The 24,716-nt window shown below is 39.7% G+C and overlaps 1 protein-coding gene across 4 annotated transcripts in view; it reads left to right on the forward strand.

Moving 5' to 3' along the window:
• Positions 1 to 24,716, forward strand: part of ADAMTS20 (ADAM metallopeptidase with thrombospondin type 1 motif 20) — an 80,988-nt gene that overhangs the window by 19,970 nt on the left and 36,302 nt on the right. For 3 of the 4 annotated variants that reach the window (XM_081211366.1, XM_081211367.1, XM_081211368.1), the window contains exons 4-27: positions 2,563 to 2,822; positions 4,396 to 4,479; positions 5,070 to 5,194; positions 5,697 to 5,737; positions 5,992 to 6,097; positions 7,223 to 7,369; positions 8,149 to 8,290; positions 10,084 to 10,188; positions 12,765 to 12,910; positions 14,452 to 14,633; positions 14,730 to 14,866; positions 15,736 to 15,853; positions 16,586 to 16,681; positions 16,953 to 17,119; positions 17,225 to 17,354; positions 18,814 to 18,940; positions 19,264 to 19,474; positions 19,764 to 19,928; positions 20,549 to 20,713; positions 21,170 to 21,292; positions 21,405 to 21,512; positions 22,309 to 22,473; positions 22,722 to 23,012; positions 24,117 to 24,278. In XM_081211366.1, coding sequence (XP_081067492.1) covers positions 2,563 to 2,822; positions 4,396 to 4,479; positions 5,070 to 5,194; positions 5,697 to 5,737; positions 5,992 to 6,097; positions 7,223 to 7,369; positions 8,149 to 8,290; positions 10,084 to 10,188; positions 12,765 to 12,910; positions 14,452 to 14,633; positions 14,730 to 14,866; positions 15,736 to 15,853; positions 16,586 to 16,681; positions 16,953 to 17,119; positions 17,225 to 17,354; positions 18,814 to 18,940; positions 19,264 to 19,474; positions 19,764 to 19,928; positions 20,549 to 20,713; positions 21,170 to 21,292; positions 21,405 to 21,512; positions 22,309 to 22,473; positions 22,722 to 23,012; positions 24,117 to 24,278 — 3,503 coding nt within the window. Of the gene's footprint in view, positions 1 to 2,562; positions 2,823 to 4,395; positions 4,480 to 5,069; positions 5,195 to 5,696; positions 5,738 to 5,991; positions 6,098 to 7,222; positions 7,370 to 8,148; positions 8,291 to 10,083; positions 10,189 to 12,764; positions 12,911 to 14,451; positions 14,634 to 14,729; positions 14,867 to 15,735; positions 15,854 to 16,585; positions 16,682 to 16,952; positions 17,120 to 17,224; positions 17,355 to 18,813; positions 18,941 to 19,263; positions 19,475 to 19,763; positions 19,929 to 20,548; positions 20,714 to 21,169; positions 21,293 to 21,404; positions 21,513 to 22,308; positions 22,474 to 22,721; positions 23,013 to 24,116; positions 24,279 to 24,716 lie in introns of those variants that run through there. The other variant, XM_081211369.1, reaches the window with a different exon arrangement.

The raw sequence follows: 24,716 nt of genomic DNA on the forward strand, positions 1-24,716 counted from the left end.
GATTTAGACAGTGCAAGTAGACATCTATCAGATTTTTTATTGCGTATATAATAGTATCATAGGTGGTCAAGACATATAATACCAGTTTTGCAAAGTGAGTCTTCAGATTTAATGTGTTCATTCATGGAAAACTAGGTAGGGAAGTGTATGTTTAGCAAGAGGATTGTGTCACCTTAGGGAGGTCTGTGTGGTGCAATCCCATGTGTATTTTTTGAAGTATTTTTGTGTAGATTAGGCAGTGTTGTTAGTTCTTCACTGTTTCATATGAGAGCAATTGTTTCTTCTTATAAGAGTAATTATTTCTTCTTGTGGAGTTTTTTCAACATCTTAATTTCCGAGCTATGTTCATCACTGTGCATTACTGCCATTTCTTTAGGAAAGCTTCCCCCCCCCTCATATAGCTAGGTAGGAAGGCAGTTTTATAAGGATGCAATACTTGTAGCTTATGACTTTATAATTCACAGTTTATCAGCCTGCCATTTTTGTGTCTCATTTTTTATTTTGAATTTTTTATTTTGAATTTTGCGTATCTTTAATTGCACTGGCCAGTTGTTTTTATATCACTGCATCTCAACCATTTTTTTTTTGTGCCCTAATGCTGTGATTGATAACTCCACATTGTGTATAAATGGGTTGTATCTTCTCAACCTCTTGTTCTGTGAAAAGAAACCTTTTTGCTAAGCCATTGAACTAAGCAGAAAAAGATTCACAGTACATAAAACATTGGTAGCGGGTACAATAACACCAAGAGGGGTACTCTTGTTAAAGTTTGTTTTGAGGGAAATTGAAACTTGGAAAAAAGAAAGGTGATAGACAATATTCCATAAGCATTACACACTCGAAGAAGCACACTATGTACTGGATAACAGCCAGCATTGAAGAGGCCTGTTTAAGGGTTGCTGTCTCCACGCACAGGTGTTGCCATATGGTGTCTGGATTTCTAACCAGTGGGTTTTGGAATAACACTTTTGTTCTTATTGTGCATGTGTTATGTAGCAAATGCCAAGTTTCAGAGTTGCTTTATCCACCGAGAACAACAGGAGTAGAGCGTTATAGGAAAGCCTTCAGGCAAACTTGCAAGTTTAGGACATCTTTTCTTTTGGTATTCAGCATCCCCATCTTTGTTTGGAATGGGATGAAGAATATGAGCAAGACTGATTCAGGCTTTTTTTCAGGGCTGGGGATTGTTGGCCTTGTTCCCATGAGTCCTGGGTCTTTATAAGGTGCCTGTAGGCAATTATTGACTGGCAGAGAAAGAGCTTGTGTTGCCCAAATAGCCCAAGCAGAAATTTTAGCTATTGAATCTAGTAATGACATTGAATGCAAACGAATTTCTATGCTAGCCTGACTCTGCTTATTGGCAAGTGAGCATAGATTAGTTTCTGTTCTCTTTTGGGCAGATTGGTAACATTCCAATCTTCTTTTCTATCTGTTCCCTTGTTTGTACAATGGTGCCCAAAGCAAGAAAAGCAAAAAGGGCAGAACTGAGTTCCTGTGCGTGCAAAGGGTCCTCTTAAGTATGCAAGCAAATCCCATTTCTGTTTTTTATATTAAAAAAACTATCCCCCAAAATGACCTGAAAGAGATGGGGACTGAGAAGTCAATCAATCAATTTCTTTATTCGACCGATAGTCAGAATTAAAACATTACACAATAATTATAAACTATAACATCATAGGAGATACATAGGTAAGGTAAGGCCACAGAAATAGACCTCTCACAGATAACCCACATCAAAGCATTCAGTTATACGTTTCCGACGCTTGAGTGCCAGGAAAAGAAATTTAGCCACTGACAAGGTTGTTTTCCCAGAAGACTTATTTAGCAGATATGCTGTCTGGGTTCCTCTTTGTCGGGAACTGAGCTGGGGTAAGTATGGAGTTATAAGATACTGTCTTAAATCGTTGTAGAAGGGACAGCTCAATAAAATGTGCTCTGTGGATTCTACCTCACCCAATGCACAGTGGCATAATCTCTGGTCATATGGAACTCCTCCATATCTTCCCTTCAGGACCGCCGAGTCAAGAACATTCAGCCTAGCCGCAGTAAATAGTCTGCGGTATTCCACGTAGTGGATATCCGCCAGGTAGCGAGCTGGGGCAGCCCGATACAACTGCTCCCCCAGAAACAACCCAGGTTTCACACGGGCTATGTCCTCCTGTCTGGCAATATCCCTTAATCTTTGCGCGATCACCGCCTTTGCGTGGCTATACGTCATGGACTCTATATAAAGGGAGGACAACCCACACTTCTGCACTGAGAAGACTGAGAAGTGTGCATGTGAAGCAAGAGAGAACTCAGGTGTGAGCCCGCACATGCCAGAATTCGGAGTTAACACCTAAACAAAGCAAATACCTTGTTTCTTCAGCCTAGTGCATAAAGGGCAGAGGGAGGGATTGAAATCCAAACAGACAAAAACTTACGTTCATTCTTCAAGCCAGTTCCCCCGCTTTCTGTGTGATCCTTTAAGCTGTAAGGGGACTGCAAGAAATATGTTTAGCATTAGGGTGTTAGCCTTGCAAATTGTATGTGCAATAGTAATTGTTTGTTTTTATTTTGCAGAAGAGCCAAAGAAAAGCACTTTACTATTTCCATATGAGAGCAGCTTAATGAAAGACATAAATGTACTTCAGGAGCACACCGCTGTAGAATATGCTTCTAAAAACCTTTCTGTCGAGAGTGATAGAAACAACCCACATTCCCGGAGGAAACGTTTCCTTTCCTATCCAAGATACGTAGAGGTGATGGTTACGGCTGATGCCAGAATGGTTCAGCACCATGGACGGAACTTGCAGCATTATGTATTAACGCTAATGTCAATAGTAAGTAAGCCTATATTACAGATGTATTCCAACAGGTACTTGAGGAGAATTAATGTTGTATCCCTGTCAGCCTGGAGGAACCAAAGTAGAGCCCAGACAACTGTTCCTGGCTTCCCCGTCATTGTTTTAAGCAACGTATCATTTAGACTGCAACCTCCAGGATTGTGATCAAAGACTTTGTGTGTGCCCCCCCCCCATGGCAACCTTTCCCTACCTGATGACATGTTGCGGTGTATCCATGAGCCTATGAGTGCAATTTCCCTGGTCTTCCTCCAGGCCAGAAGGAGAGTTGGAGAATTAGCCAAACATGCTCCCCAGCTTGAACAGCCTTGTGAGATAGGGGATTTCACAGTTACAGAGCAGAAGATTTGCACCTGCACTCCAGCTTCTTGCTGCCAGGATTCCATAATGCAAACATTTTTAATTTGGAGAAAAATTGACTCTCTTTTGCAGGAAGGGGTTATAGAGAGGAAAGAAGTAGGCTTCTGTATACCTCAGGGTTCCCCTGTGTATGCAGAAAGTACCTTGTTTGTGAATATCCAGTTTTGCTTCCAAGCTGATTGGCATAGGGTCACACATTTTGCTTTTAGAAGGAATGATACGGCTATTCAAGGGGGGGGGAGAACATTCATTTGGGCTAGCATAGTAACCTGGCACAAACCCAGGCAGCTCTTTGGATCCAGGCCCATATTACTTGGTTGGCTGTATCCAGTGACAAATTCTTTTTGACAGTAAATTTGGTTCTAAAAATGATGTCAGGGGAATGTTGAGCCCCAGATATCCACAAATAATGCTGTGAATACATATAATGTCAGATTTGCTTCTACTAATCTGTTATGTACAGTTCAGAGCAATATGGATTAAAATAAACCTATTTCATTTCATTTAAATTAAAGAACTTCGGCTTAACTGGGTTGTGGATGAGGTTTACATCTAAAACAGCTATGGAACTTGTGTGTGTGTGTGTGTGTGTGTGTGTGTATAAGCATAGATATGGTCTCATAAGAATTATCATTGCCTTTATTAAATAGAAAAATAGGAACTTAACCCAGTGTACAGGCTTATTAAAATACTTGTTGCACCTAGAAAATAACTAGAATTTTTGGAAGGGGAGAGATTTGAATACCATGCCAGAGGTTTGCCACAATACATGACCTTTTCCTGGTATGGCAAGAATGTACCAGTAGTTTCTCAAGTTTGATGGGTTTGTCCCATTGATGACAACAGGACAATTAGCTAATTTTCATATTACATTTGCCCTAAATAACTGTTTCGCTGATTCTGACTGGGAATTGGCATTCAAGTGGCATTTGTTAAGTTTCTCTGCTTGTGTATATATTGCAGTTAGAGAAAATGTGACATGAAAATTGGTTCAGACAGTGCAATCCTATGCTTCATTATTCCTAAGTAAGATCCACAGTATTCAGTGGGGTTTGCTGCCTGGAAAATATGGATAGGATTGCATGCTAAATCAAATAGGGCAGAGAAGTTGAATGAATGCTCAATGCAATGTTGGATTCCACTGACTGTACAGTAGCATAGAATTTTAACACTCTGGCTTTTATTTATCTAGGTTGCTACAATCTACAAAGATTCAAGTATAGGAAATCAAATAAATATTATGATTGTAAAATTAATTGTAGTTCACAATGAACAGGTAAGAAAATGCATTCATTTCACGATTCAGAGTAACTTGCTACAATTTTCAGTTTTAACGTGTACTTTCAGAAGTTAATGCTTTTAAAAGTATTGAAATGAAATGCTTGAAATGAGATTTGCTAGCTGCTCTTCCAAGTATTTTGCACATACATTGCAGGCAGACAGGCTGGTGCAAATGTTTAGAATTGGGATCTAGCTATTAATACTGATTAACATGGCCAGGTTTATTATTTATCGGGGGGGGGCTATTGGGTTGTTTTTATTTTATATATTTTGTGGTTTTATATTTTGATTTTATTCTGTGAACCGCCCTGAGACCTCCGGGTATAGGGTGGTATATTATTATTATTATTATTATTATTATTATTATTATTATTATTATTAAATAAATAAATAAATGATAATATTTTAATGCTGTCCAGATTCAGCCTTGACCCTGCCAACTAGTTTTTCTGGTCATTACTTGCTCAAAATTCATACAGATATGTACCATTGAGATATCTTTTCCAGAGCTGGTCTTACATTATAATATAACTGCAATGGATTTAAACTTGCCATCCTTGTTTTGTCTTGGCAACTTATGTATAGGAAGGACCAGCTATCAGTTTTAACGCAGCTACCACTCTTCGCAACTTCTGTTTATGGCAGCAAACACAAAACATTATGGATGATGCTCATCCTTCTCACCACGATACTGCAGTTCTTATCACTAGGTACTATCTGTTCACTAGTTACTATCCCTGTTCCATAAAATTACTTCGTAGAAGTATCATTGGGCCTTCTTAAGCTTTGTGTGAACAATCAGGATTAAGAAGAAGAGGAGGAGGAATTTGCAAATAAGAGGGGAGGGATATTGAGAAGTAATGCATAAACCCCTGATCTGCTTCCAGTTTTCGTCTAGTTGAGGAGTGGCTGATATTACACCTGTAACCATGTGGGGCATGTTCTTTTGGAATTTAGTGCCATTGATCTTAATAAAAAATATGTATGCTTAGGGTCACAGCTAGGCCCCTTGATCCCAAGGTGCTGCTTTACTGCAAGTACATCTTTGAGAACCAGTCAAATGGGGCACTTGCCCATTAAAACCATTGAAATTTTAATGAAAGAATTCCAATTGGGGGTGGGATTCAGAAAAGTATGTATAGGTATCTGCAATATGTTTTCCCTGTTGTTTTTAAGACTGAAATTTTCATAGAAAACCTTTGTTTCTTTAAGGGAAGATATCTGCAGAGCTAGAGAGAAATGTGACACCTTAGGTAAGTTAAAGCAAAAAGATGATCATGCCATTTTTCTGCAAATAAGAAAAATGGTTGTCTTAAATTGTAAATGAGTATTTAATGTAATTTATCTTGTTTTGTAAACTTTTTGAACATATTTTGAACCTTTGTAAGCATATGGTTACATGATGATAAATATTTGGATCACAGTCCTAGGCCTGCATTTGTCTGTGAAGACAACACTGCTGCTATATAACCTGTTTCGCATTCAGGTAACAAATTCCATTTTATAGGTTTAGCTGAACTGGGTACAATGTGTGACCCACTGCGTAGCTGTTCCATCAGCGAGGAAAATGGATTAAGTGCTGCGTTCACAATAGCGCATGAACTTGGACATGTGTAAGTCTGTCTTTTCTACCAAGTAAATCTTGCATTTGCCTTACATAGGGGACACAGTATTTTTATTTTTATTTTGCAGGTAAGCCTCTGCATGATTGGCTGAAAAAGCATGAGCTTGCAAGGAAGTGCTGTATTTACATACTAATACTTAGCATCCATATAGCAGTTTAGACTCTAAAGTTGGGAGTGTTCATAGTGGTTCATATGCAGTACATTATCTTACTGATTTCCAACAAGAACACTGTAAGATATCTCAGTGTCGTTACAAGTGGTGTTGCTGAGAATAGCTTGAATCTTGGCCTTCTGATGCAACTCAGTATCATATCTTGGCCGCTGTGCTACTTCAGGTTAACATCGAAACCTGGCATACAGTGGTACCTCGGGTTACATACACTTCAGGTTACAGACTCCACTAACCGAGAAATAGTGCTTCAGGTTAAGAACTTTGCTTCAGGATGAGAACAGAAATCATGCTCTGGCAGCGCGGTGGCAGCGGGAGGCCCCGTTAGCTAAAGTGGTGTTTCAGGTTAAGAACAGTTTCAGGTTCTCCGGAACGAATTAAGTACTTAACCTGAGGTACCACTGTATTTTGAAATAAATTTAAGTAGCAGACAGCAGTGCTCATCTGACCATTGGTTGCATTGCTGCTGCTTACCAGGAAGTAGAGTGGGAGGGGCAAGGCTAGTGAGATGTAAATGCACTGGTGGGAGCAGTAGAGTGGCTCCGCCAGTGTGTTTGTACTATGCCAATCTTACCATTGCCTCCTCCCCACTTTTACCTCCTGATAAGCAGCAGCAATGTGACTGGCCAGCAATGTGACTGGCCATGCTAGGAATTTGCCAGAATATTATTGTGTTGAGACTCGCCTGTGTCTTTTCACTTTCTGCCCCCAAATATGCACAGCTCTTACTCTGCAATATCTTAATTCCCAGTTTCTAAAAACATTACTGAGATTCAAATTATATATTTCCATAGGTGAGTTGTTAGAAAGGCAAATAACCCCTAAAACACCATTATATTATTCAAGTGCTGTCACAATCAATGAGGTGATGCATCGGTTTAATGTTGCTGCATTGTTATTGAAAAGTAAATGCCCTTTCTGAATTTGTTTTCTATTTGTATTAGGTTTAATGTTCCCCATGATGATAGCTTTAAATGTAAAGAAGTTGGGATTAAACATCAGTATCATGTAATGGCCCCGACTTTAAACTACCATTCAAACCCATGGACTTGGTCAAAATGCAGTGAGAAGTACATTACTGAATTTCTTGAGTAAGTATAGTTCCAGTCCATCCACCTCCTGCATATGTTTAGCACACGGATGCTGTAGTGGTGGGCATTTGTGTGATTTCATGCAGAATTTCAACCTTTACCTTTATTAAAATAGGTGTTAAATGAGGGGCAGGGGGAGAAAGAGAAAAGCTTCAAATAAATTAACATTTTGGGGTTTCCTTACAAAAGGTAAAAACAATTCATCATAGTTTAGAACACAACTATATTACATTTGAACATGTGCTTATTTTGTGTCAGAAAATAGGTTATGCATCAATTCACAAACCCAGAGTTGATTTATTGTACAGTGGTGCCTCGCAAGACGAAAAGAATCCGTTCTGTGATTCTCTTCGTCTAGTGGTTTTTTCGTCTTGCGAAGCAAGCCCATTGACGGATTAGCGGATTAGCGCTATTAGCGGCTTTTAGCGGCTTATCGGCTTATCGGATCAGCTGATAAGCGGTTTAGCGGCTTAGAAAAAGGGGGGGAGGGGAAAAAAACCTGCAGGAACTCGCAAGACATTTTCGTCTTGCGAAGTAAGCCCATAGGAGATTCGTTTTGCGAAGCACCTCCAAAACGGAAAACTCTTTCGTCTAGCGAGTTTTCCGTCTTGCGAGGCATTCGTCTTGCGGGGCACCACTGTAATAGCACTGCATTAAGTTGAATTCTTTAATAGCAATGCGCCATAGCAAATCAACCCCAGTCCTAAAATTTATTTACAAAGTATGTTTGAGTCAAAAGCAATGGGTCGTTTAAGAGAAGTTCTGTTTGTTTATTATAGCACTGGTTATGGGGAATGCCTTCTTGACAAACCAAATGGAAGAATCTATGACTTTCAATCTCAGTTGCCTGGTTCCCTCTATGATGTGAACAAGCAGTGTGAACTTATGTTTGGACCTGGGTCACAAGTATGTCCTTACATGGTAAGTTACGTAATGCAAAACACAATTTATAATACTTGCATAACACTTCAAAACTTTGCTGAAATTATCTTGAAATCCTGAGAAGGTGGTTGAAAATGTTTTTGGCACCCCTCTTTAATTTGTAATCCCTTGTTGCCTTTTCTATCCTTGGAAACACATGTATCCTGCATTTTAGTGCCATACCACAAGATTTCTATCAGCTTTTAATTGTTTCTTTTGTTAGTGACCCAGGTAATGGAGGAGCTAGAAATAAATATTTAACAACATTTAATGAATACTTTTAATGGAAACAAAATACATCAACTCTGTTAACTCAGAAATCAGTAATAAAGGAAGGTTAGAAGGAAGATAAAAGAATGAAAAAATAAATAAAATGATAAAGTAGCATCTTTAAAAAAATGTTGCCAAGGTAGAGGTGTTCATTCCTCTGCTATGGGCAATATTCAGAAGAAGTAAGATATTTCTTGAAATGCAGTATCGAAATAGAGTTTGATAGTAAAGGGGCAGCAAAGCCACAAAAGCTAATCTAAACGTAATCAAAATGTATTTTGTGAATACTTCTTAATCACACTGAGCTAAGAAAGAGACGTATTATCAGATACATAGATTTGTCCCTTCCTTCCTCTTCCCCCTCCTTTGATTCTAAAATGGAATTTAAAGTTTACCTAGTGTAGTTCTTTGGATCTTAGCTCAAGACCAAAAGTTTATAATGTAAACGTAATTAATAACAGACCAGTCCTACCAGATTGGGGGACTGAGTGGTTACTGTCATATCCAAAATAATAATAATAATGGACTCACTTTGCCTGACATAATGTGGTAGAAGCATATTTCATCCCCTGCTTCTTCTGTTGAAACTCCTGTTGGTCCCGCTGGGGAGGGGAAATAAGTATCCCAATCCCAAAGTGGAGTACTTCATTATTTGAGGGCATGTTAGAAATGGGAGGGCTTTGGATTAAATCCATTTACTCTCAGCACATCCCTGATATGCCCATTCTCCCTCCAACCACCATTGGAGCAGAGACAGCTGTTGTGGTTTCTGCAGCTGCAACAAATGGGCCTCTGCAGCTGATCCACCTGCTTTGGCCATGAAGAGGAAGATCCCCCAAACTCCTATGCACTTTAGGATACCCATAACCTTTAGTGGGCTGAGTACCTTCTAAAATGACCATTTAGAGATTTCTTAGCCTCACTCACCACAAGATTGTATTTGGCATGCAGATATCCAAGTACAAAATACATGTGGATCATGTTCAAGATGAATGGTCCATGTTTCAAATAGGGCTTTTCACTTTAAAATGTAAACAGGACCACAATCTTTTCCTGGTTGCTCCTTGAAAGTATTTGGAGACACATTTAAGAATGCATGCACGCTTCATTTTTAATTCAATATATTAGAATATTGGTGTTTGAACTCAGGACACATGGGTGGCATCTAATGATTTAGTTTTGCTAGTGCAAGGACTTCTGGCTGTGGAATGGAATTTCCCTCCCTCTCCAGTCCCTTCTCTCCCACAACTGTTCTGAGAGTTCTCACAACCCTCCAGAGCAAATTTTGGGACAGTGCCGTGTGCTAAGGGATCTACTTTGTTGCATACCACTAAATATCCTGTAAAACATCCTTATCTTTAGGTTGCATTCTTCTTGACACCCTGGGGTTGTTCCCAGTTGACAACTAGGCCTGCCCTGTAGCTTAAAACCAAAACATAGTTTAAGTTGGGGCTATTGCATCTATAGATTGATGAAAAATAAGTCTTACTCATGTAACAAAGTAAATCCTGTTTGTTTGATAGAAACAATGCAAACGTTTGTGGTGTACAAGTGCAGAAGGCATTCATAAGGGTTGTCGTACGCAGCACATGCCTTTGGCCGATGGAACAGAATGTGGCCATGGAATGGTAAGATTTCTTTTCCACATCTACCTTTCCTTAAATCACTGGCTTTCTGTCCACATCGAGATCTATCCTTATCTTCAAATGTCTTCATGCCCTCCTTTATCTCTCTGCTGTTACATCCATATATATATATATATATATATATATATATATATATATATATATATATACCAATAATACTGAAAGAAATCAATCTTGATTTTTCATTAGTGGAGTGCCTTGCCGGACGTCTCCTCTGCATGAAAATTGTGATGTAGAAGGCAATTCTGAATTAACAATTCAGAACGTATCTATGCTTCCATTGGAGGGAAACAGTATCTTCTTTCCTGCTGTAATCCATTTTTCCACTAGAAGGCAGCCATTAAACCCATCAGCAGTTTAGATGTAGTGCAAAGCAATCTGGTCTAGTGTTTCCCTGTACCCAGTCCAGACAATGGCAGAGACATGAGACATAAGAGTCCTTACACTGGGTAATCAGACCAAAGACCTATTTTGTCCACCATCTTCTTTCTCACAGTGGCCTACCAGGTGCCAATGGGAAGCCCACAATAGCCCTCTCATTCTTTTGTTGTCCCAGTGAATGAATGCCTTGTCTGTGAACACCAGTGAACTTTGGTATTTGGAGGCATCAACTAGATTTCAGAGACATCCTATTCCTATAGCATCCTGAAGGTAGTCTACAGCCCTCACGAGTGGCAGTCATTAGCAGCATTATATTCCAGGGACAAGTACAGGGGCTAATCTCCAGCTGATCTCCTCAGCAACAAAAATGGTTGGAGTGGCTGTGGAAATATTTTTTCTAAGCTCAGGCTGTCCCTATAACTTGCTGTGTTCTGAGGTGCATGGCTAGAATAGAGGGATAGTTTCTCTAAGGAGTTGCGGCAGTTGGCAGAGCGGGAAAGCAATTGCTGTGTTAAAGCCACTGACCTAATCGCCAAGGGGGGGGGGGAATCCCATTGCCCTTTCCTTGTTTCCAGAACAGACAGCAGCTGATTTATGACTGGAATTTACTGTGGGAAGTGCATAGTTGTTCTCACAGTAGTTAACATTTCATAAAGTATTTTCCTGTGAAATACACTGAACAAACCTAAAATCGGGGTACTTGCTTCAGTAATACCTTGTGGCAAAAGGCCTTATTAACACAGCTTTAATTATCAGTGGAGATGGCTCTTCTTACCCTTTAATTTGGACTCCTATCTTTGCATTTGTGCTCATGGATTACAAGTCTTGCGTGCATTGCTTGATATATAAATAATAACATAAGTATATCTGAAGCACAAGCACTGCTAGGCTGAAGAAAAACTGCATGACACGAACATCTGGGATAGGTCTGGTATGTAATTTTTCTACTGTGACTTCATCTCGTTTCTTCTGTATAGATGCTGCACAGCATAAAAAACTGATACATCTTTATCGAATAAGCTATTAAATCCCAGATGTTAACATGGGCTTATTCCAGTTCTATGGAAGTGGCCATATTAGTACAATATCTCTAGGTATAACTTCAAACATTCCAGAATCGTCTTTCCAGACAAATATAAAACTAACTCCACTTTTATTTCATGTGCTACACAGTTCGCTCTCAGGTATCATGCCATATTATCCTGTCCACTCTCTTAAGATCAGAAGGTGAGGCCCCTCTCTGTGTCCTATTGGTTTCTACAGCCACTGCAGGCACTGTAGCATTGGTTTGACTTGACCCCCAATGGCACACTTTCGCATTGTCACTCAAGACAACTTGATGCCAACAACCAAGAGTTGAAATAAGTTTGTCTGGAGTAAGGGGGGAATATTCTCAGTGGCTGCAGCTAGACTATTAGTTGGGGCCATACCAGGTGTAGTCCAGCTATAGCTGGAGGTCACCATGTTGGCACCCCTGATTAAAGGTACCTTATTTGCCCTCTGCCTGGACTGGCATGGTTGCATAAGGCCTCCATCGTCTACTCACATGCTATGGGTAGATTGTGTGGCTGCACACCATACTGAAAATAAACCCCTTAATTTGGAATGAAAGCAGGAAATCTATCCTGTCTGAGTGGAAAATGAAAAAGTTTCTACAAGTGCTATGAAAACAGCTGGTTTTCTTATTGCCCCATGTTTCATAGGAACAAATCCATTGTGCATAAACACTAGTTTTACACACATAAACTCCTTTAGTCTATTGCATATTGGAGGCCCATCTTATTGCACATGTTTTAGGTTTGCTTTCTATTCTGATCAGCATAAATTGGGGTTCATGCTTATTTCATTGCACAGAGTATGTGTAAAAATATCAGCTGCCAGATTTTCTGATGTTCTGAATGAAAGATACTAGGAGCAGGTTGCTTTTGAATTGCTAGACATCTCCTTTAAATGCATAAATGAAAGCTTAGATGCTGAACTTTCCAGATTCCTGAATTGTTAATAGTATTTTGAAAGTAAAGTTCGTTACTGTTTAAATGACACAGTAATCTTCTAACACCGATTCAATTTTCTTTGATATCAATTCCTGTTCTCCTATTTGCTTATCAGAGTCTGTGCACACTGAATTGTATTTTTTTCTAATTTTGATGATTTTGTTATGTTTGTTAATTGAGCAGCATTGCCGGCATGGGATTTGTGTAAGCAAAGAAAAGGAAAAGCTCCCTGTAGATGGAGAATGGGGATCCTGGGGACCCTACAGTTCATGTACCAGAACATGTGGAGGTGGCATCAAAAGCGCAACCAGACTGTGTAATCGGCCAGAGTATGTGTTTTGTTCTTCATTTTAAATATATGTCCATTGAGACTATGTTTACTCTGCCTAGTCCTCTGAAAGCAATAATAAATTAATAGCAGGTTTCCATACCGGATCAGATAATGCCATACTGTTTAGCCTTTCCATTATCACTTACTTAAAACCACCTACTTTACCTGGAAGGAATTGCTACTTGCCCCATGTGAACAGGTGAGTGGTGGACCACAAAGCTTGTTTTCAACCCCTTAGGCCACACAACAGATGCTATTAATCTGGAACCCAATTTTATTGTTCTGTTTAGTCAGATGCAGGCAGGCATGGCTGTTTGCCTCTGAGTTCTTAAAAACACATGACTATACTTTAGTAAAAGGTAAAGGTGACTATGGGATGAGGCGCTCATCTCACTTTCGCTGAGGGGGACAGCATTTGTTCGCAGACAGCTTTTCAGGTCATGTGGCCAGCATGACTAAGGTGCTTCTGGCGCAACGGGACACTGTGATGAGTGCCAGAGCGTACGAAAACGCTGTTTACCTTCCCACCGCAGCGGTACCTGTTTATCTACCTGCACTGGTATGCTTTTGAACTGCTATACTTTGAATCATCTATCAAGAGTAACATGCCTGTTCGAGCTCTTAAAGACACATTACCATACTTGGATCATAATTTCAATGTATCTTTTGAAATTTAAAGGCAGAAATTATGAATTACTCAAAGCCAAATGAAACATAAGCTATCTTTATTGTATATATTGTCATAGTTGGTTTGTTTAATCCTGGCATTTTGGCAGTGGATAGTGAAGCCTTAGAATAATGTGGTGGGGTTTGTAAAAATGCATGCTTATGCAATGATGACATTTTATATTTAATTCCCATTCACTTTGCAATTGTATTCCCACCATGATGCACATTACAGCTGTTAAGTTGTGTTAAATATTCTTGCTTGCAATGTGTTTTACTACCTATTGAAAGCTGCTCTGGAAATTTTTAATTGAAAGGCTGTGTGTGTGTGTGTGTGTGTGTGTATTCAAATAAACGAAAACCACACCAGTGTAGTTTAGTTCTGAAAATATTGTTTATAGTGTTGTGATAGAAGTCTGTTAAAGCTATGCAGTGGTAGCCGTCACCTTAAGAACTTAAGAAGATCCTGCTGAGTCAGGCCAATGGCCCATCTGGTCCAGCAACCTGCTCTCACAGTGGCCAGCCACATGCCTGTAGGAAACACACAAGGAGGACCTGAGCGCAAGAGCACTTTTCCTTCCTGTCATTTCAAGTGCTCTGATGGTGTTTCCTGCTTGGCAGGGGGTTGGACTCGATGGCCCTTGTGGTCTCTTCCAACTCTATGATTCTATGATTCTAACTGGTATTCAGATCATTACTACCTCTGCAGGCAAAGCCTAGCCATTGATAGCCTTTTCCTTCATGAATTTTTCCAACCGTCTTTTAAAGCCATCCATGTTATTTAGATTAAATCAGTAAGATCTCTTTGGAAAGTTTGTTTTGAATACGACTGTCTGTCTCTGCTTAACATGCTTGCAATGCAATTTCCATTAGGCCAAAACATGGAGGACAATACTGCGTTGGCCGCAGGATGAAATTTCGATCCTGTAATACTGATTCATGTCCCAAAGGCAGAAAAGATTTTCGGGAGCAGCAGTGCTCCGAGTTTGATGGTAAACATTTCAACATCAACGGGCTAACATCTACCGTGCGCTGGCTTCCAAAATACAGTGGCAGTAAGTAATGAGAAACTTCCTCTTTAAACTAAATATTCATTTGCGTATAATTTCTCAAGTGACAAAAAACATACTTGGCTTTTTTTGTCCCAACAGTTTCTACAAAGGATCGCTGTAAGCTTTTTTGCCGTGTTTCTGGCACAACGTCCTACTATCAGCTGAAAGACAGGGTCATTGATGGTACTCCATGTGGAACGGACACCCATGATATATGTGTGCAAGGCTTATGCAGGGTAATTGAGTGCACTAAAACAACACAAATCTTTTTGGAAACTGTTTGGGAGCAGCAAGGAGTTTTGTGGTGCCTTAAAGTCCTAACATATTTATTATGGCATAAGCTTTCATGAACTACAGCAGATGTCATATGTGTGCATTGTTGGGAAGTGGAATTGTAAAAGTGAGAAGTCAGAGGGAAATGAAAGGCAGAGAAGTACAAATAGTTCTAAAAACAGTGGTCATTAGAAAACAAACACCCAACCTAGTTGGAGTTGGTAAAACTGACATCCTGGAATTGGTATTAAGTGAACTGTTGCCCACAAAATCAAGTTCATAGGGAGCTTCCAGATCTGACACACAAATATACATGTACAGCAATGTCCATATGATGTTGTCATCATAAAAATGCCAGTCCACACACTTTTTATATTAAACCTGAATTTTCCCTGAGCATGGAAAATCTAATTAATAAACAAAAAACCATTTGCAGACAGATGATGTGTGTGATGACACATTGGTGGGTGTTTTTTATTGCCACATCCCCGCTTCTGTTTGTTCCTCCCCTGAGCACAACCTCTCCATTTGTTTCGAACATGCTCCTAGACACAATCCAGCACACCTATGCTTTTGATATTTTGTTGTCGTAACACACTTGAATTAGAAGTATGGTTTTGGTGTGCTCGTTCATTTGGAAATTTCTTTTATAGACTAGTAAAGCTAATCATTGTTGCAACACAGCACCAAATGCATTATTGATTATGAGAATTGTTGAATGAATTATTACTTGCAAGGTGTGAGGAATGAAAGGTTAAAATGAGCAATTTGAATTACCTGTAAATTGAATGCTGTTGCATGTACTTAAAAACATTTTGACATGTTTCCATAGCAAGCAGGCTGTGATCATGTGTTAAACTCTAAGGCAAGGCGAGATAAATGTGGAATCTGTGGTGGTGATGATTCTTCATGTAGAACTCTTGCAGGAACTTTCAATAGCGCTCATTATGGTATGTTTCTTGATATCCATCTTTCTATTTACATATTTAATTGCATATGACACTGGCTTTCATATGCCAAACAGATTCTCAAGTTTGATTTTGTGTGTGTGCAGTCAGCTGTGTTTTTCTAGTAGCGAATTCGAACAATTCAAAATTAAAATAATAAATATTGGCATTAAATCGTTTTTTCTACATTCCACAATGCTGTCCACTATGCCAGACATATTTTCCTTTCAAAAAGGGCTGTATTTTCAAACCCCTATATTATAATCTTATTTATTTCTAACATCACTTTCATTCCCAAACCCAGCTACAGAAAGGTCCAACACTGTTGGAGTGTTATGAGCAAGTTTAGTATAGTGCCACATATTTTAATGGTTTAAATCAGTAGTTCTAAACTTTTTTCAGACCTGGGGCCCACCTTTAACCCAAACATGCATTACCAATGCTGTGTTTTTACTTGTGAGATACATAATTTTCTTTTTCTTATTTTGTCTTTGTTGTTATGGCCTGTGATTAAGGTAATTAATAAACAAAGCAATATTATGTAGGGAATAAATTGTTTTCGTTGCTCCTTGGAAGTGATTATTTAGCGGTAACTTGTTATTCTGGCAGGGGACAAAAACAAACAAACCAAAAAGCTGCTTTAATTTCTCTTCAGGTTTATCACTTCTCTTGGGAAGTTTATTGTTTACAAGCATAATCTTTCATAGGATTAATTTAAGTTTAATTATATTCTAGGCTATAACATTGTAGTAAAAATTCCTATAGGAGCAACAAACCTTGACATACATCAGCACAGCTATTCAGGGAAGCCAGAAGACGACAACTATCTTGGTAAGTGTTTCAGATAATCCATTACTGGCTTCATTCCCTATGAGAAATCCAAAAGCCCTAAGACTCTCTTGAACACCTTTGCATAATATCACTCTGACTCAGTGGTATTTTACCACTGCAGGGTTCAAATTATTTGAACCTTGGAATTTATTTTAATGTTCCATATCGTAATTCCCTAGCAATAATTAAATCATTACAAATGTGCAAGATGCATGTAAGTATGAAGTAAAGAAGCACTAATTGGTGATTGTTTCTGTTAATGTTGTTATAGCATTATCCAACACTCAGGGGCATTTTTTCCTGAATGGAAATTTTGTTGTGAGCTTGTCTAAAAAAGAAATCAGTATGTACGGAACTAATTTTGAGTACAGTGGGTCAAACAACACAGTGGAGCGAATAAACAGCACTGGCCAGCTGGAAGAGGAGATTCTTTTGCAGGTGAATTTTCAATATGTTAATTAATAGTATGCATTTGCGTTTTTTTATGTACCAGGAGTGAGGAAAAATTCATTGAAAAACAGTTTTTAAAACATCTTTGTTTAGGTGTTGTGCGTAGGGAATTTATACAACCCCGACATTCGCTATTCATTCAATGTTCCTGTAGAAGAAGACCATGATCTGTTTATATGGGACCCCTATGGGCTTTGGCAGGACTGCAGCAAAATGTGTCAAGGTATTGTCGTTTTCTTGGTTGATGTGATTTTAAAGATATTTCAAAATTTATTGTCGTAACCTGCTGTAAATTATATTTATTTCTCTTTCACCTTGCTGTGGTTTGATTATGGAAATGTGTGCGAAACATAGTTTTGTGTAGGTTGCAACTTGGTAGACCGTCGTCATAATTTTCATAAGATTCACTCTTTAAAAGCAAGGAAATTCTGACTTTAAAAACTTTGGAACAATGAAAACATGATCGGAAATGGTGCTCCTACTAGAATGGGGACAAGTAAAAGAGGATGCCTTCACCCTTGTGTGGCTTCCTTTTATTACATATACAAGACAGCAACACAATTCCCCTGACAGTATGTAGACTGATATGGCTAAATTGACCCAACCTGCCCCTCCCCCCCATACACAAACAAAACTCTTTGTGATCCACTGAATGCAACCAACTGTGCTCTGGGTTTCCCAACCTCTCCACCACTAACCAGAACAAACAGACAGACAGACAGACAGACAGACAGACAGATAGACAGACAGACAAATAAAGAACCTCCAGACACAAAAGTTTGAAATAACATTACCCCCCCTTCTTTCTTCCCCTCTCACTCACCGATTCTTTCCTCCCAACCTCACAATGCTTAACACAGCAGTGTCTCACCCCAAATGTAACTGGCCGGTAGAAAAGATCTTATGAATTGAAAACAGAGATGTTGTATGTACACTTGTTATCCATGAGAATCTTTCAATAAAAACATTTTTTTTTTTTAAAAAAGACATTTCTAGTTCAGTATACCAAGAAGCTTAGGGAAAAGCTCCCATCTTTATGAAATGTCCATGCAAGAAAAATCTCTTGGAAAAATTGCATTTTGTGAATGCTGTCCTGCTCATAACTAAGTTGCAAATTATATATACGATGTCTGTGTTTTGATGTTGTGCTAAACTACTAGTGTGGCAGGAATGGACCCAAGTTGAGCCTCTCACTTTCACACTTCTCCCTTCCTCCTCAAGGCAAGACTGCAAAGAGATGGGCAGCTTTCACTGGTTTTAATTAACTGCAGTTTAGTAGGTAATTCAGTCCTAAAATGTGGTTGATGTTAACCAATATTTGTTTAAACACAACAGCTTCATAACTCACAGGTTGGTGTCTGTTTCAAACAAACCATAGGTAAGATGAACCACATACTGGGCTCAAATAATATGACAGGCTGTGTTTAATTCAAATGGAGGTGAAAGCTTCTGAATCGAACTCCTCATGGCTACCTCAATTTTAGCAGTTTTGAGTCTCCTCCCTGATGTTGGAGACTGTCAGCTCTCTGAAGTGAACAAGGAAGGTAGATGGGGAGGGGAACTAAAACATTTATTGCAAATTTTGATGAGATTAAGCTTTGATGAGATTAAAGCCTGAAATAAAATCTCCTTTCATCCTGTTTAAATCTCATCTTTAACTTTTTCTAAACCTTTTATTTAAGGTCTTCACAGGAGGAAGGTTACATGCATACGAAGGAGTGATCACTTGGTGGTCTCTGACCAAAGATGTGAGCATATAACCCGTCCCACAGCCGTAACAGAACAGTGTAATACAGAATGTGAATTAAGGTATAAACATTTATCAAATTGTATGACTAGATTAACGTTTACTCAAACTGTTACATATTCTGGACTTCCTTTTGTAATTTTGAAGTGTGTGTTCCACAAACTCATTTAATTCACTGTGTTTGGATTTTTTTTTTATATGATTTCCTTAAGTGGTATAAAAATTCCTTGAGTTGGTGTTTCTTGCATTGAACGATTACAAATAATAAAAAAGTAAGCTTAATGTTTGTTTGTTTGTTCCCCATTCTATTTGAACACCTTCATAATTTAGGTTACCTTTACACACTAAAACATATTTAGTTTTATATAATAGTTTATACTTATAGGTGGCATAACACTGGCAAAAGTGAGTGTTCAACTCGGTGTGGCCCGGGGTTTCGATCTTTAGACATCCACTGTATGAAGTACTCTGTTTCAAAGGGACTGAGTGTTCCAGTGGATGATAAATACTGTGCTGATCAACAGAAACCACCAATCCGAGAACCCTGTCATGGAGACTGTCTTCTAACAAGCTGGCATTACACAGATTGGTCCGAGGTACAGATCTAGAACCTTCCTATGATTCGTTTTTGCATTAACAAGTGTGCTGTAGCCTTACTGTATTTTCTGATAAGCAACAGAAAGCTCTGTTTGTGTGTAAACCACTGGCCGTTTTCAAGCATAATAAATTTTTTAAGCATTCAACAATTTATAACAACCACAGAACAAGATGCTAAATCCTTTTCAGCCCGAAGCATGCATTGATGTACACCTGTGCTTCTATTCCTTAACACGCACTTGTTTATTTTATAGTGATACGTTTCTTGTCTTTTCTCGATTAAACCAGTGTTCGAGGAGTTGTGGACGAGGTGCGAGAACCAGAGAAGCTTTTTGTATGAACAACTTTGGCCGCCGGCTGGCAGATAGAGAGTGCCACGAACTTCCAAAGATTATTACGGAGAGCTGCAACGAGTTCTTGTGCCCCAGCTGGACCACTAGTGATTGGAGTGAGGTAATGTGTGCAGATTGATTTCACTGTTGTGAAGCCATTAAGCCCTTTCCATCCGGTGCTAAGGATCCTCAGAATGCCAAGGGGTCTCTTATTGCCAGAGATTCCTGGTGAACTGCGCCTTTAGGCTGAGTTTGGAGTTCTTACCATCCTAGGATCCCTTAACTTAAATTCCTTTTGCTCAAACTCATTACTTAGCCCTGCTCCCACTCCTCACTTAAAATCAGTACATTTTGGGCCGCCATGGATGGGAGCAAAGCTTGACTCACATTTAAAAGTGGCAGTAGCAGTGGCAGGCACCCACCTCTAAAACAGCTGTCAGACACCTGGCAGGGAGTGGCATCACAGAGGTGTCGCTTTGAGACCACAGGTGCCCATAGAAGGCCATTTGCTGATTTTTTATTTTTGTGCTATTAACATAGGTTTAGCATGCTGTTAGTGTGAGGAACTTATAGCGGGTGATAAGAAAAGTTAGGATTTTTATTTTTACTTATGCAGATTTTATTACTTGATTTGTATACTTCCAAGAGCCTTGTTGGAGAAGGAGCTGTAATGTAAAAGCTGCATGAATCAATCAACGAATAACACTCAAATCCTTTTACCATCTCTGATACTCTGCCTAGTGTCCTGTGACTTGTGGGAAGGGAATGAGGCATCGACAAGTATGGTGTCAACTGAATGACGAACAACTGGAAAACGTTTTCTGCGATCCAAACTCTATGCCACATTCAGTGACAGCATGTGAACTTAATGAATGTGCAGCTTGGCAAGTGGGACCCTGGGGAGCAGTGAGTGCATAGAAGTTCTTACATCATATTATTTTCAAGCATTTCACCACTAAAAAGCCTCTTCCTAAACCATTTCTGTGAAGACAGGGGGACAGGTACAGTGAGGTTAACGATGCTCCAAAAAATCTTTATTACAGCCTAAGTCTTTGTACATGGCCTAAGAATATTTGATGAAAGACTTTGAGGATCAGGTGGAGAACTTGACAAATAGGCAATGGAGGAAGTTATGGGGAAAGAGAATATATATATATAGAGAGAGAGAGAACCAGGAGATAGAGAGCTCTAAAGGCAAGAGCTAGAACCTTCAAATTCATTCAAAGCAGTATAGGAATCCATTGTAGAAATTTAAGAGGAGGAATACATGGTTAGCAACAGTTGGAACTGAAGAATTTTCCATTTATCTCTGTGGATCCTAAGTCTAATCTGTTCTATCTTTATGGAATTGTTTGTGTTTAGTGCTCTGTTACATGTGGGCATGGATATCAAGTGCGTGCAGTCAAATGTGTTGCTGGCATTTATGGAACTATTTTGGACGATAACAGAGAGTGCAGCGCTGCAACTCGTCCAAGAGACAGCCAAGTAAGCAAAACAAGTATTTAGAGAAAGTGCTGTGAAAAAATAACAATTAAGTGAGTTTTATTCTACCCTTCCAGCCATCTCATGTTTCCAAAATGTACTTTGTCACCTTTAGAAATGTGAAATGGCTTCTTGTCCAGAGACCATCAAGCTGTGGCCAACATCACTTCCTGTGATCCAGACTGATAAAGCGGCTCAGTGGAGATATGGATCATGGACTCCAGTGAGTGATGTTGCAATGGTGCAATCAAACATGCATTTTCCTTCTTTATTTCACAATTACTTAAACTTCTCCATTTCAAAATGTTATTCTATAAGTAAACTGGGATAAGGATAAGATCTTAAGAATTGTCTTCTCTTGATATGAAAAAGAGATGAAAAACTCCTGCATCACTTTTCGGCAAATTAATTTAGCCCGTTTGTTTTGCAATGTTTATAGTACAACATTATGCATTTGTTCGCTGGTCTTATCTCTTGTTTCAAATTGTGCACCATGCATAGGACACCTTGTCCCCAGGAGCAGAATAATGGGTAGGCAGACTAGTTGTGGGTTAAAAACACAGCAGGCTGCAATTTACAGCAAGAACATGGGGTTGACTTGGCATGGGGCAAGGATCAGTAATAGAACAGCCCACCTGCTGTCCGAGTAAGATGGGTCGTCCTGGTCAGGGTCCTTTGTTCCGGTTGGGGTTCAAGCAAGGCCGCTATAAGAAGTCTTGTTGTGCAGGATGTCTTACCTTGACAGCTGCAGGGCTAGGGAGTCAAGTGCTAACAAATGGCACCATAATGAAAATAATCTAGGTAAACTGCCAACTACACAGTGACATTCTTGACTTCATTGAATATTTGGCAGTATTTGACCATAGGCGCCCAGCTGACTAGCATGCCATCCCTAACTAAGGAACATACCCTAGCTACACTTAATATCTTAGGGAAGGAGAGGTTTCTTGACTCTGGGTCCTGAGTATGTTCCTGTTTGGTTAGAATAGTACAATTCTGGTTTTGGTCTGTCTTTGCAGTGTTCCGCATCTTGTGGGAAGGGGAACCGCGCTCGTTACGTAAGCTGCCGGGATGGTCATGGCAGAGTAGCAGAAGAATCATTTTGTGCACATTTGCCACGACCCAAAGAACTTTCAAGCTGCTTTAGTCCCTGTGGTGTTTGGCAATCTGGAAGCTGGTCACCTGTAAATATTACTCTTTTTCCCATTTTGTTTTTTATTTTCCTATTTTATATTAGAACGCCAGTGTACACCTAGGTAGAAAGACTTCCTATGTTTAATTTCTGATGAGGCATGCGTAGAGTTGCTTTGGCCCTTGTTCCACAGATGTAGATAATTGTTAATTGCAATTTTAAAAAATAATTGTTAATCATTGGTTATCACTTTTTCCTGTTACGTTGTGTCACATAAATGTTGGGTTAATTTTTGGTCAGTGCACAGTTACATGTGGTAATGGAATAGTAACAAGGCAAGTTGTCTGTGTCAACCACCATCAACAAATTGATGAGAATTACTGTGATCCCGAAGGCCACCCTGCAAAAGAACAAGAATGTAACATGCCACCCTGCCAGCCAGTTTATCACCACAATCCGGATACACGTGAACATCCAAACCACCAGGATTATCCTCCAATACACAAGGTCCATGATTCACATGACAATGTAAACTCAAGGAATCACCACTCTCCTCAAGGAAACCAGTGGAGAACAGGACCATGGGGAGCAGTAAGTAAATCATTGTCTGTGTACATTTTTATGCAAACATATGATGATGATGATGATGATGATGATGATGATGATGATGATGATTACCCCACCCATCTGGCTAGGTTTCCCCAGCCACTCTGGGCAGCTCCCAACAGAAAAAAAGGTGATAAAATATCAAACAGGGCTGCCTTCATATATCTTCTAAAAGTCAGATAGTTGTTTATTTCCTTGACATCTGATGGGAGGGTGTTCCACAGGGCAGGCACCACTACCGAGAAGGCCCTCTGCCTGGTTCCCTGTAACCCCACTTCTTACCGTGAGGGAAGCGCAAGAAGGCCCTCGGAGCTGGACCTCAGTGTCCAGGCTGAACGATGGGGGTGGAGACGCTCTTTCAGCTATACTGGGCCGAGGCCGTTTAGGGCTTTAAAGGTGAACAGATCTTGCTGCTGTTCACTTTTTCCATCCTGTAGGTCCCTGATCCAGAGGTGTCCACATGCAAACTGTCAACACATATACTGTAATCTTCCTTACATGTTTCCCTTCCCTCACTGAACACCACAACTATATATAACCCTGATGTTATATTTTAGGTGCAAACAAGGTTCTCCTTCCTTGCTCTAAACTGAAGGATGGCATGGTGTGAAAATACAGTCTTCCAGAGAGGAGATTGCAGCCACTTTGCTCCTCCTCTAGACCTGCTGCTGCGGTGCAGCTGTACGCTAAGCCATGGTTGTACTTTGTGTGCTGCCTGAACCCAAGCTTGTACTTTGTCTCCTCCATACAAACCACAAACTGTAAGCCAAGAGCAAGCCTTTGTTGCAGCTCCTGGTTTGTCTGAAGCACCACAAAACCTCATGCCTGAATTCAGGTGGCACACTTAGCCAATAATAATAAGTTTTTATTTGTATCCCGCCCTCCCCTACCGGAGCTGGGCTCAGAGCGGCTCACAGCCACCACAGCAGATGCAGGACCAAAGATGGAGCAAAGGGACTGTGATCTCATTTCCTCGACCCAACACACCTGTGTGTATGCACTGAGTTTTGTGCTAAGTGTGAACTGGATCATTGTATTCTTTTGGTATTCACACAACTAGGGCAGCATATTGTGTTTATTGCCTCCTAGTGCTCAAGTACTTGCGCTGGTGGATTTCACCGCCGGGTCGTGGTGTGCCAAGATGAGGAAGGAAGAAGTGCTAGCTTCTGTGATGAAGCACTGAAACCACCTGACTCCAGCCATTGCGATTCTGGTCCCTGTCCAAGATGGAACTATGGGGACTGGGGAGAAGTAAGATGATTAGACTCCATTTGGTTAAAAAAGAGTATTTATTTCTATTAATGCTTTCTCACTTACTATTTGATGTTAGACAAATTCCACGCAGCATTATGAACCCAGCAATATAACATTTGTTACCAATTACAGATAGGTAGCCGTGTTGGTCTGCCATAGTCAAAATAAAAAAATTCCTTCCAGTAGCACCTTAAAGACCAACTAAGTTAGTTCTTGGTATGAGCTTTTTTTTGGTATCTGAAGAAGTGTGCATGCACACGAAAGCTCATACCAAGAACTAACTTAGTTGGTCTTTAAGGTGCTACTGGAAGGAATTTTTTTAATTTGTTACCAATTTAGTCCATTTTCTAGACAAACCCAGTCCTGGTTCACAAGTAAGGAATGAGAATGAGGCTGACTTGCAGATGTTTTAGCATAGTAAAGAAACGTTAATTT

Source organism: Podarcis bocagei, assembly GCF_964188305.1.
Source record: "Podarcis bocagei genome assembly, chromosome: 10".
Classification (NCBI taxonomy): Eukaryota; Metazoa; Chordata; class Lepidosauria; order Squamata; family Lacertidae; genus Podarcis; species Podarcis bocagei.